The sequence below is a fragment of the Eptatretus burgeri genome, chromosome 17 (assembly GCF_056783735.1).
Source record: "Eptatretus burgeri isolate ZD-2024b chromosome 17, Ebu_testis_v1, whole genome shotgun sequence".
In the NCBI taxonomy this organism is placed as follows: domain Eukaryota; kingdom Metazoa; phylum Chordata; class Myxini; order Myxiniformes; family Myxinidae; genus Eptatretus; species Eptatretus burgeri.
The window spans coordinates 37369334-37383047 of record NC_140977.1 but is presented as its reverse complement, the minus strand read 5'-3'; the positions used below and the strand labels follow the sequence as shown (position 1 = coordinate 37383047).

Sequence of the window (13714 nt, the reverse complement as noted above, 5' to 3'; positions counted from 1 at the left end):
GTTTCATCAAAACGGTATGTTTGGTTCAAGAGATAATGACTGAAGTGTTTACAGACTGACTGACGACTTACTCACTCACCTATGGACACCGCTTCATCGCATAAGCTCACTGGACTGAAGTCCAGGTGAGCTAATAATGTTAATCTCTACAAAAGTACACGTAGTGAGATAATACGACGTCGAGGATGACATGCATATCGCAAGTCTCAATGTGAATTGATTTCAGTGTTCCAAAAGTTTCCAACTACATAGTACATCTCTTTTGGCATTACTCATTGTTCGATGCTGCTCTCTGAAATAACAAATAATGTTTAAGCCATCATCGTCATTATCGTCATCACCATCACCATCACCATCACCATCACCATCACCATCACCATCACCATCACCAAGAGTTGGGAAGGGGTTTGCCAGAGAGTTTGGATAGATTTGTCATTTGTTAAGTGTGTTGGCAATAACTCACCTATTCTTAATGAAAGACACCATGGGATCTTTAACACATCGTCACTCACCTTATTTGAACCGCTGCCAGTTTCCCATCTCTCTCATTTGCTCTGATGAAAGATAAAGCCCTAAACTTTAGCACTTTGTGATCTTTTATGGCAGATAACTTTAACCATTTTATTCTCATAATTTGCCTTGAGACTTGATGGGCCTCATGACCTGCTCTTGCCTCGACGTTTCTTGTAAGAGAAATCAGACCCAGAGACGGATTTCCACAAAGCCACGAAAAACACCATCCAGAAGGGTAATGTGCAAAGGGCACACGGACTTGCAAAAGCTCACAACACCAGATGAAGATAAGTATTAAAAATCCAACAGGATGGTTTATTTGACTTTGAGCTATCTTGTCTGGGTTTGAGTTCCGACCCGACCACAAACTGTCAGACTGCAGGTGCTTCGCAGTCAGGTTCTTGAACGTGCCATTCATCCGGCGGACATCTGCTGCCATGAGTTAGTGGACGCCAAAAGATCCCACATTGCATTCCACAAAGGGAGCAGGTGATCGTTGCTGCCTTCGACTGGCAGCTTTTCCTCCATGGCAGTTTTTGCAGGAGGAAGTTGCACAACCGAGTTTGAGCAATTGGGTAACAATGTTCCTTTTTACTTGCAATTTCTCTTACCCTTGTGGTGTTGTAGGTTCTTTGCGTGAACAATGGCGTCACTCATTAACGATGAGGAACTGCTTGTTATAACCATCTCATTCAGATCAAACACCTGATTTAAAAGGAAATATCTCATGCAGAGAAGCTGTGGTTGTGAAAGAGACAAAGTCACGAGTCGATGATGCTCTGATAGCTGGCTTCAGGTGACATCTGTACAAGTTTCGGGTATTTGTACAAAATGTACAAACAAGCCCTGTCTATGATCATCCCCGATGTTTAAGCTGCAATCTATCAGGTTTTAAAAGAAAACTACTTCATGGTAGTTAGGTTTACTATGGAGTATTACTTTTGGCGGGAGAATATTCTAACAGATGGTATCTCTTCTTGGGGGCGGGGGGAGTCGAGGCGTGGGGGTGTGGAGAGGTCTGCCATTAAGAGAGAATATCTAACAGCAAATATCTATGACAGTTCATCCAGGGAGAAGGTCTTATCACTCCAGGTAATTCCTTCTCCAAGCGAGTCTACCACTCCAGGTAAGTCTACCAAGATCTCCAGGTAATTCTTTCTGGGAGTGGGATGTGGCAAGATCTCACCATTAAGAGAGAATATTTAACATAGCAAATGTATCCATGCAGGGAGAAGGTTTACCATCTGGAAATTGTTCCCTGGGAAATCTTTAAGCAGCAGGAAACAATTCTGCCGTGCACCACTGGTTCCTTGACCAAGTTCCAATTTCCTGCCACAAGTTCAGATTTATAAGATGAGGTGGCAGAATGGTTAAAGTGTCTGTTCTGAGTCTGGGAAGTCAGCTGTTTTAACCCTGGCCAAGTCACAACAAAGACTTTAAAAATGGTACGTGCTGCTTCCTTGCTTGACACTCAGCATTGAGAGGATAGAGCATGGACAAGCAACTATTTGTTGGCAACCACAGTGCAGGTGCTGATGGGTCTAATGGCTACTCATGCATTGAAGTTTGTTTGCAGGGAAGATATATTACAACCCTCATGCTGGTTGCAATTAGGTGGTGACTGTCAAGTCACTCTTTGTGTGCCAGCAGACCGGCACACCTACTGGTCATGTACTACAAGGTCATACACAGCAGTTACACCACTGTTCTCTCAATGGACATTTCCAAACTAGTGGGCTGGAAAATGGCACTCATGGGGACTTATAAAGACAGAAACACAAGTCAGATCAAGTTCCGTTTAAATTTTTTGACATCTGTTCATAATTAACTTGCATTTTGAAACATTCGCGGGCAAAGCGATCGGTTTGTGAAAGACTTGGGTCTTCACGAACCAATTGGCCAGGCGACCTTCTCATGAAGGCGATTTGGGCAGGAATTTGTTCAGGGTGCCGGCGATAAGTTGCCCACTCTACGCGAAGGACACCGTGGGATCTTTTTAAGTCTGTTCGCTAATGCCAGCAGACGGGTCCTCCAGATTAACGTCCATCCAAGAGACGGGATACACATTGATGCCTCCCCTTGCCTGCGGAACACCAAGATGACAGTCTATAGCTGGGTCAAGACTCGTACTCCTACAGGCTAGAGAGTTCTTGAAGGTACGGGCCAAAGACCTCCAGTTGCTATCCTGCCAGCCCTGAAACAAAATGCCTTTCTTGGTTTCTCCATAGAAAATGGAGAAACCAAAAAGATGTTGCATTTCTTCGCAGTTTCCATGTGTTAGGCAATTTTAGTTTTTTTAATTCTCGCTGCTGTAAAAGAAACAGTTGAAAGTGTCAAACAAATCTGGAAAGCATACCCGTGGTTTATTGAAGTCCAACTCCGTGCCATTCAAAAATCGCTTCATTGTGTACACAGCTTGTCTCCGACAGCGAAGGTCTGTGTGTTCATTTGACACTACTTTACACTCCGTACTTGGTTTTATTCTGCTGGAAGGCACGCCCCCATCATTTTTTCCCAAGGGTGTCATGCAAGGCCCCGCCCCGGAGACCTTTGCCATGGTTCCGTTTTATCGAAACATTACTTTTTCCAAACGCAGTTGTCACTTTGTCGGCAATTTCACAGATAGGACCTACAATCCCAGATTCCTTAAAATCTTGGCTCTTTCATTTTGAACGTCAGGCCTGCCCAACCGGTTCGGGAAAGACTTCAGCCAAAAACATTTGGCTGATCCCACAAGAAGATGGGACTAGTTTGGGGCCCCTAAAAGAGGTAGTGGTCGTTTCAGAGGAAACCCATTTTGAGACGGAACAATGTGGCAATTGACACGACAGCCCAATACAACAGTATTGCACCGTTTTCCACTGAAAATGATCCTCTCGAACCCAAACATTGATGTACAAGGGGTTAGCAGAAGACATTATTTGTATGAGGTTTAAATTTGAAAACAATCCTGGTACGCAACGGGCTTACGGAACAACTACCCGTATTGTCCACTTATGCTTTAGCTCATTGCAGGCCTGATATTATTTGGTGAAAGTGATGAAGTCGTTTGACTATATAGCTCACAGATCAAGCACCCTTGCTTCTGAGCGGTCCAGTCTGGATTTGTATCCGCAGAAGGTCGTTCACATGCACATGTGAACCACCTGGTCAATTAGTTTGGTGCACAATCTTCTGCCCAGACAGCAACCACACTCTGAGATAGCAAGCGGTGTAAACTGCGGACTGGTGTCAATGAACCACCAAGAAGGCTAGTCGACCACTTGCTGCCCATTCACAGTCCAAGCAAGAACTTGTAATTGGTTCAGCATTCTAGTATAACTAACCTGTTGGCTGCGAAGGACAATGTGGAATTTTTAACGTCTACCAGGTAATAGTAGAAGATGGGACGCCCAGTTTGAAGTCCTTCCAGTGCACAACACACGCATGGATGCTTATCCCCACCGGTTAAAACACTAGGATGGTAGTTTATAGCTAGGCTGAGTTTCAAACCCAGGTAAGATAGCTTAGAGGCCAGCGTGCATACCCATTGGATATCCTTCTCACCTATATACCTGAGTATATGCAGTATATGTATATATATATATATATATATATATATATATATATATATATATATATATATATATATATATATATATATATATATATATATATATGTTTGCATCTCCACCTTTGATTACAGACCTTTATACTGAGGTCAAGGAAAAGGGGAGAAGAGGCATTCATCACCTTCTTTCAGAAGCTACTTCAGAAAGTGATGTCAGTTACCACAATCCCATAGAGGATCAAACCAAAGACGTCCAAGGGCAGAATTAAATCCATGATAACGATGGTAAAATATTTCTCTGAAAGCAGACAGGAAGTTGTTTGTGAGACGTATCGTCGAACTGGAGGCGTGAGAAAAGTTGACATTCAACATATGCTGCCCATAAACCAGGAACATTGTCAGTGTCACTGCAACTCGCCATGCAACCACAATGGATCTCTTGTTACCAAGAAAGCCAAAGTCGTGCACTTTCTCGACAATTCTCTGAATCTGCCACCAACCAATGAAGAGATCCCAACTGTTTCAACTCGGTGCGGGATGCCATGACGTCCTCACGATGATTCACGGACCGGTGTTTGTGTTTGTTTGTTTGTCGCGCTACTCCTCCTACAGTTCTTGGGTGATTACATCCAGACTTACTACATCGAATAAGGATAACCCCATTTAGTGTATCAGGGTGTTTTTACCTTTGCTGGTGGTCTTGGGGGTTGGGATGTAGACAGAAATTCTTGATGTAAACATGTATCGTGTAGCGCCGCCTCCAGGTGGGGGAAGGGTATTATAAGTCTCCACCATTTACAGTGCAGTATTCCTGTCGTTCTCGAGTTCAGTGAAGTGTTTTGAATTATAAGCAGTAGATATGTTTTTGCTTTGTGCATGTAATCCGGGTTATTGAGGTACCAAGCCTTTCAGGCTGGATAACCTGTTGTTTTTTGGTTCGCGGGCACCAGCAGTGACAACTATTTTCGTTGTGCCTGTGTGTCTGTCTGTCTGTTTGTGACTCTCTCCAGAGCATAGCTCCGTGACGTTTGATGCGATCTTGATGAAACTTGGACACAAGCTAGATATCATGGTCGAGTTGTGTCTTTTTGTATGAGGGGCGTCCCACACCCCTTGTGGGCGGGACCATGCCCACTTGAACTTTTTATTTATTTTTTATCTTTTTTCTCGATTTTTTTTCTCGCAATTTCATTTCCTAGAAGCTGTGCGTAATGTCCATAAGTACAACAAATAAAAAAATCCGATTTGATTTGGTCAATTTTGATGGAAGAGAGGTTTTTACGGTAGGGCTTCCTCAAAAGCTTCCACTAACTCAATTGTACCTATCGTGGCATTGTTCAATAATGCCCTCAAACCATCGTCGCCTCCCGGCTAGTTCCCTTTTAAATTCATTTTCTCCACAACAGCTTATCGGATTGACACAAATTTTTCACCATATGAGCAACTACTCCTGTAGAATGTATAAATGACAATTATGACGTCATGGGTCACGTGGTGTGGCAGCCATGTTAGAAAAAAACGAAAAACTTTTGACCTTGGTATCTCTGAAACCGCTCAACGAAAAAATTGAAACTTGGCACATGGCAAGTACTCCTCATGGGGAATAATTGTAATTGGTTTGATGATGTCAAAGGTGCCTTCATTATGACGTCACAAATACAAATGTCGAACTCGTTATCCGATCAGTATGAAAGTTATATTTTTGTTGTTCAGCAAAAAAAATGTTCAAGAGGAAAAATTGATGACGTCATCGGTCACGTGGTTTGGCAGCCATATTGGATTGAACATAAAAAGGTTTAAAAATCCTCTTCTCCATAACGGCTCATGAGATCGATCCGAAACTACACACAAGATTATCCTTGATGAATATAAGGTGTAAATTTTAACGTCATAGATGACATGGTCTGGCAGTTATTATTTTTTTTTGAAGAATACATCTTTTAAAATCCTCTTCTCAAGAACCTCGTGACAGATTGAGGGGAATCTTCCCACACATGTTCCCCAAGACTTGGGGATACCAGGGCACTCACAAATAATTCATAGGTCACATGGTCTGGCAGCCATATTGGATTGAAAGAAAATCTTTTTAAAAATTCTTTCTCTTGAACTGCTTCATCAATTGACGTGAAACTTCACATTTATGATCTCGTAGACATATTAATAATGTGGTCAAAATATTAAAAGGTTAAAGGTTAAATGGTAGTGTCAAATAAAATCTCACTTTTCATCCGATTGACCTGAAATTTTAAGAATTTGCATGTTGGGCCACTGAATTGGTGCACCAATCAAAAGATAGAAGCCCGATCAGTTATTTTTTTTTATATTTCAACAGGTCAAAGGTCAAGGTTACATGAAATCATCAATTTTCATCCAATTAACCTGAAAACATTTTAAATTTGCATATTGTGTCACTGAATTGGTTCACCAATCAAAAACTCGAAGCAGTTTTTTTTTGGGGGGGGGGGGGGTGGGATGAAAAGGTTACAGATCAAAGTTGCATAAAATCGTCAATTTTTATCCGATTGACCTGACATTGACATTTGAGCAGGGCTTGCATTATGGTCACTGAAGCCGATTGTTTTTAATGTCCGTTTGTTATTTTTAGTTGTTTTTGTCATGTTTAGCAGACAGAAGAGGAAGAAGTCTGAATACAAAACAGATGTGGATGGGCTTTGCATTTTCAGATGCTTTCTAGTTCCTTCTTTGTTCTTTCTAAATTTCTTCCTTCTTGTTCCATTTGATTGCAAAGACAAACTTTCCCAATGCATATCTTCTCAAGGGATAGCAGGATGGCTTAGACCTAGAGGTACACACTTGTCTCTGAGTTGTCGAGCCTGGGTTTGAATCCCAACCCAGATATTAAGTGCCATATCGGTGTTTCACAGGCAGGGTGATTCATTCAGGTTTGTGCCATCCCTCAAATGGACATGAAGCCAGGTGTTCCATCTGCTATCATGAGTTGGTGATTGTTAAAGATCCCACAGTGTCCTTCGACAAGAGTCGGTGAACTGTCACCAGCATCCTGGTTAAATTACAAGTTCCGGCCCTGACAAACTGCTGGGAAGGCAATGGCAAACCACATAGTATCGACTGAGCAAAGCAGCCACGGACCTGCCTTCAGGCAGAGCACGCAAAAAAAAATCGATGAATCAATCTTCCCAAGGTCTTTCTCTTTTTTTCACTCACAGTTGTTATCTTTACTAATTATCTTTCCTCAAGGTAGCGTTCTGGGCCCTGTTCTTTTTCTGGTTTTCATCAATCATCTCTCCGACTCTCTGGAAAATCCTCTATATCTCTTTGCTGATGACTCCACCCTCTGCCGTACCATCTGTCATCCCTCAGACCAGCAAGCAGCAACTTCTTCGCTCTCTGCAGATCTGGATAAAATCACAAACTGGTCCAACACATGGAACATGTCTTTCAATCCTGACAAATCTCACACTATCACTATGTCTCTCTGAAAGGACCGGCTGGAAACCACCCCATCTACTTTCTCAACAATCCTCTGGAAGAAGTCCTTTCATTCAAGCTTCTGGGTCTCACTATCTGCCATGATCTTTCCTGGGAAAGCCACATTTCCAACCTGGCCTCCAAAGCCAGTCACCGTCTGGGCATCCTCAGTTGTGCAAAGTCTTTCCTCGGCCCACCTGAGCTCCTGACCACATACAAAGCTTTCGTCTGCAACCTGATGGAGTACTGCTCTCCCCTTTGAGCCGATGCTCCTGCCTCTCACCTTTTTTGGCTTCATGCTGTGGAAACCAAGGAATTTAGGATAATCGGTATTGCCTGTGGTGAGGCTGAGTCTTTGGGCCTCTCACTCTCTCACCACAGGCAGGTTGGTGGTCTTTCTGACTTCCACACTCTCCTCTCTGGTCTCCGATCTGAAAAGTAAAACTCAAAAGACTGCCCGGACATTATTTGTTTGAGCTCCACAATAGCATTGTTTACGTCCATGTTGTTTTGCTGTGCCGAGCACAATGTTTCGTGTCAGTGCTTGTTCTAGTGCTTTGAATCAAGTGAGCCTCTTGGCAAATGATAGCAAGCTGCTTGCTGATGGAACCCTCACCTCCACTCACTCAATTGTTCCTTTTTTTCCCCTCCTGTGGAACCAACTTCCACGTCTTCTTCAATGTCATTCTTCCCTCCAGGTCTTGAAGACAACTGTTCACCACCATTTCACGTCGTCCCCAATCCAAAACTATGAACTTTTCTGCCCTCAGTATAACCCCCACCAAAATTCCTCCTCCTTCCAAATTTCCAGTTTTCCCTCCTGAGAGTTTCCTTCTGTATCCATCTTGTCCACCCCCATGCAACCTCTCCTGCTCCCCATTCCTCCCCACACCCATTGATTGTCTGCCTCCCTCTGTCTTGGCCTTCAACTCTGTTGTTGATGTTTTCCCCTCTTTCTGCTGTTCGTTTTGTCCTGTTGTGTCCTGATACGTTTAGTGTACAAGTACTAGTTCTTCCATGAGCCTCGACTATGTATACAAAAATAAATAAATAACCACACCCCTGTGATGACATAAAATTATTGCCTTTAAAGTGAAAGTTACTTTTCCTTTAACAACATATGTACAACAAATGTATAGTTCAAGGGCACAACTGAAGTGATAAAAAAAAGCCGAGATGAACTCGTTCGAAAGCAAAAGATAAAAAATATTAATTATTTGCATTTTTAACCAACAAATGTTTTTGAGCAAGAGCAGATACACAAATGCAAATGGCACAAATTCAATGGTTTCAAAGAGGGTAAAATGTCTGTTGTCACTTTTCACAGATTCACACCATGGTAAATTTAAATATTTTGTGTTTCTAAATCCTGTGAATGTGGAAACTTAAACCTTTGAACACTTGTGGCCATTTTACCAGCCGGAGACTCAAACCTCCATACTGTATACCCAAACAGCTAGTTTACCAGCTGCTATTAAAACCTCCATATACTCAAACAGCTGGTTTACCAGCTGTTATTCATACCTCCATATACCTAAACAATTAGTTTACCAGCTGCTATTCATACCTCCATATACCTAAACAACTAGTTTACCAGCTGCTATTCATACCTCCATATACCCAAACAACTAGTTCACCAGCTGCTATTCATACCTCCATATACCCAAACAACTAGTTTACCAGCTGCTATTAAAACCTCCATATACTCAAACAGCTGGTTTACCAGCTGTTATTCATACCTCCATATACCTAAACAACTAGTTTACCAGCTGCTATTCATACCTCCATATACCCAAACAACTAGTTTACCAGCTGCTATTAAAACCTCCATATACTCAAACAGCTGGTTTACCAGCTGTTATTCATACCTCCATATACCTAAACAACTAGTTCACCAGCTGCTATTCATACCTCCATATACCCAAACAACTAGTTTATCAGCTGCTATTCAATCCTCCAAATACTCAAACAGCTGGTTTACCAGCTGTTATTCATACCTCCATATAACCAAACAACTGGTTTACCAGCTGCTATTCATATCTCCATAAACTCAAACAGCTAGTTTACCAGCTGCTATTAAACCTCCATATACTCAAACAGCTGGTTTTCATACCTCCATATACCTAAACAACTAGTTTACCAGCTGCTATTCATACCTCCATATACCCAAACAACTAGTTTACCAGCTGCTATTCATACCTCCATATACCCAAACAACTAGTTTACCGGCCACTATTCATACCTCCATATACTCAAAGAGCTGGTTTACCAGTTGCTATTCATACCTCCATAAAACCAAACAAATAGTTTACCGGCCACTATTCAAACCTCCATATTCCTAAACAGCTAGTTTACCGGCCACTATTCATACCTCCATATTCCTAAACAGCTAGTTTACCGGCCACTATTCATACCTCCATGTCCGGGGCTCGGTGACAATCCGGAAAAGAACCCTCGGAACAAAACTTTGAAAACATGAAACCTTCACAGATTGGTCCATGAATGATGATTCCTTCCCAAAACGGAGGTGGATACTTCATGAATCTGGGAGGACTCCGTTTCACCTTCTGTAACTGGCATATGTCGATAACAACCAACTAGTGTACATAATTCCATATTGAGAAATAAAAGACATTCACCCTTTCTTGGACCACTGTGAGAATCTTATGCCAAATACCTCTGGAAGGTCCTTATTAACTCGAAGCCAAGCCTCCATCATCAAAATCTTTACATTGTTGCTTGTCGGCAGTCTCTGACTACAGAACAACAAGCAATCCTCACTATCGCCATGATTTCCACAACAAACTACAAGAAAATTCACAATTTCAACTCCTATGTTATCAAATGTCAACACAATGATGCAGTCCACATGTAGTTTCACTTTCTTTGCTTGCAATCCAAGATGACGGATCACAGATGTGGTGTGATGTCACATGCACATGGCTCGCTGTCTGTACTGAACCGTCACATAAGTCTTACCCTGAAAATAGCTTGCCATCAGGGTTACTCAATCGGTGTTTTCATGCTGAAAATAAAACTTTATCCAAAGTTTTTTTTTTTGTTTTGTTGTGGTTGTGCTGGGGGTGGGGGTTAGGGTTGTCTCCATCCCTTCACCTCCCTAGTCTCAGGATCGACGCCGTTGTCTGCAAGAACTTGTGGTTAGGGAGAGGTGGAGGACTTGGGAGGGGGTTGAGAACTTGGGAGTGGGTTGAGAACTTGGGTGAGGTGTGGGTGTGAGGGGGGCAGGGGGAGGGTTGAGGACTTGAAGTCACATTTTACATTCATCAGAATTTCCATGGATTCCATTCGGCCTGCTCGTCGTAAATGTTGCTGAAGGGGCTTGACAGGATCTGGGTGTGAATTGTCGAGGAACGTTGATGTTCTTTTGGGCGATAAATGGTTGCAGTTATGAGTTTGTGACATTTTAAAATTTCAATTATTACACATAATAAATGGTTGCTATGGTAATGATATATACATATTTCCATAGCAACGAGTGACGTGAACGCCATTCAGGATTATAGCAAACGCAGTGAGCTTCATACTTAACGCGTGCACGTGAGAGAATAGGAAACAACAACAACAACAACAACAACAACAACAACAACACAATACCCCTGGCTATTTGGAATCCGTGTCGTTAGCTCTGACCTTTTGCTTCCGGTTGTTGTTAAACGCTGTGCGGTGTATAAACACGATTGGGTTTTATTTCTATCTTGTGAATATTACTTAACGCGTGCACATGAGAGAATAGGAAACAACGAAAACAACACAATACCCTGGTAATTGTGAATCCGTGTCGTTGGCTATGACCATTTTGCTTCCGTTTTTTTTTTTTTGCTCCTGTTTTTATCTTGCCAAAACGAAGTTTTTGCAAGATCTGTTACTTGGTAAGTTTTTTTTGTTTGTTTGTCTGTAATCATTGGATTTTTCACATTTATATCACTCTGTAGAGCACAATTCTCATCGGAAACTCTTGTGGGTACACATATCATAGTATTATTATGATAAATGTTATGATATTATGATACTCTGGAAGAAGTCTTTTCTTTCAAGCTTCTAGGTCTCACTATCTGCCATGACCTTTCCTGGGAAAGTCACATTTCCAACCTCGCCTCAAAAGCCAGTCGCCGACTGGGAATCCTCCGTCGTGCTAAGTCCTTCCTCGGCCCTCTTGAGCTCCTGACCACTTACAAAGCTTTTGTCCGTAGCCTGATGGAGTACTGCTCTCCCCTCTGGGCTGGTGCTCCTGCCTCCCACCTTTCTCGGCTTCACGCTGTCGAAACCAGGGCATTTAAGATCATCGGCATCTCCCGCAATGAAGCTGAGTCTTTGGGCCTCTCACTCAATCACCGCAGGTTGGTCGGTGGTCTTTCTGTCTTCTACCGACTCCTCTCCAGCCTTGCCCCCCTGCTCTCTCTGCGATTTGTCCCCACCACATTTCCACAGGGCGCTCAAGGTCCGCCAACAACCCCCTTCTGGTAAAACTACTAAAATCACGAATCACTGCTCATCTTCACTCTTTCATTCCTCTTTTTCCCGCCTTTGGAATAAACTTCCTCACTCTATTCTTTCCCATTCTTCCCTCCAGGCTTTCAAAACAGCTGTTCACCACCACCTCTTATCTTCCCCCATCCAAATCCTCGATCTTTTCTACCCCCGATAATCCACCCAAGCCCACTTCCTTCATTTCTCCTGCTTTCCTTCCTGAAAGTCCCTGAAATGTCCATCTTCTCTTCGCCATGTTCCCCGTCCCATCCCCATCCCTCTCCCTTCCACAGTTCACCTAATGTGTCTGTTCCCCACTGTTTTGTCCCTTCCACTCCCGCCCCTCTTGTCTCATGCCTCCTTGCTGTGAGTTGTGTGTTAGCTCTCATACGAGCCTTGACATTGTATACAAAAAAAAAAAAAATTACAATACCCTTCAGCACACACAAAGGTCAAGGTCAAGATCAAGGTCAAGGTCACTTTGCGGTAAATCATGGAGGTCGACGAAACCCTTATTTTTTTGAGTAATTTTAATTGAATCATCTCAAAACTTTATGGGAATGTAGTATATGGTCTGGCGCTCAGCTGATTAGTTTTTAGTGACGATTGGCCATGACCTTCATGGTTAGCGCCTGAGGTCAAACATATTTGACCCCAAGGTCAAATTTTCAAGTTTTAGGAACCATATCGTGTAGTACCTCAAATTGAACACCTCGATGAGTGCTTTCCAGATTTGTCAAGCTTGAGACATTATGACGTCATTTGGTGATGTTATGAGGCAAATGCATATTTTTCATGGTTACTCTGTAGAACGATTCTCATCGGAATCTCTCGTCGGCAGATATTCCTCAAGGAGTCGCTCCTGGTGGATAGCAGCTCTGTTCACCTCAGTGTGACCTTAAATAAGTCACACGTGGTCACCTTTTGGCAAGATACGGGTCACCCTGTGGGTGACATTGGTTTATTTTTTTGTTTCCGGTTTTTGTCATGGGGAATGATGCATGCCGGGAGATCATGACCGGAAGTGTTTATTTATTTATTCCATCATTTTTTTCCCAAAGTTAATTTTGTACTTCCGAAAGTGATTTTTTTCCATGAGAGGAAGTGTTTATTTAGTATTTAACATTACCGGGAGTGATTTTGAAACTCTTTCCGGAACTTTTAATTTCTTTTATTCTTGACCAGAAGTGATCGGTTATTTATTTATTTATTCGATTATTTTTTTCCCAAAGTTAATTTTAATAAAGATATCTCCCGCATCATCAAAAAATATTTTTTAATCGTGATTTACATTATTTGATCGCTGATCCCGAATCCAGGCCGAAGTAACCGGAAATTGCGTCAAAATCATCAGCTGTGCGGCGCTTACACGTACCACGGTATAGTTGGCAAGTATACAGTTGTGAACAAGTTATATGTAAAGTCAGAAGCGAATGTAAGAAGAATTCTACGTTCGCTTCCAGGCTTTGCCTATTCCATATGAGCAATTACGTTGATGTGCGACCGTTGCTATGGAAAGGGAAGGCCTTAGCAACCAAATTTAACCTTTGTTTTGAGTATTTCTCAGTAGTGCTCGATTTTCACGTTTCTAAAGTACATGTTCAACATATGTAAGAATGTCATCAGCACTTCACAGGCCACGGCCCACGGTCCGAGAGCGAACACGAGAGATCGATATAATAATAGAGAAAGAAAAAAAAAGAAAAGACAAAT

General features: G+C 42.3%; 1 protein-coding gene across 3 annotated transcripts in view; it reads right to left on the bottom strand.

Annotated features, from left to right (window-relative positions):
* The window catches only part of ADA (adenosine deaminase), a 60938-nt gene extending 57924 nt beyond the window's left edge, over positions 1–3014 (bottom strand). For 2 of the 3 annotated variants that reach the window (XM_085860819.1, XM_085860820.1), the window contains exon 1: positions 2870–3014. In XM_085860819.1, coding sequence (XP_085716945.1) covers positions 2870–2917 — 48 coding nt within the window. In that variant the 5' untranslated portion in view covers positions 2918–3014. The remainder of the gene's footprint in view (positions 1–2869) is intronic. The other variant, XM_085860821.1, reaches the window with a different exon arrangement.
* Positions 3015–13714: the final 10700 nt, after the last annotated feature.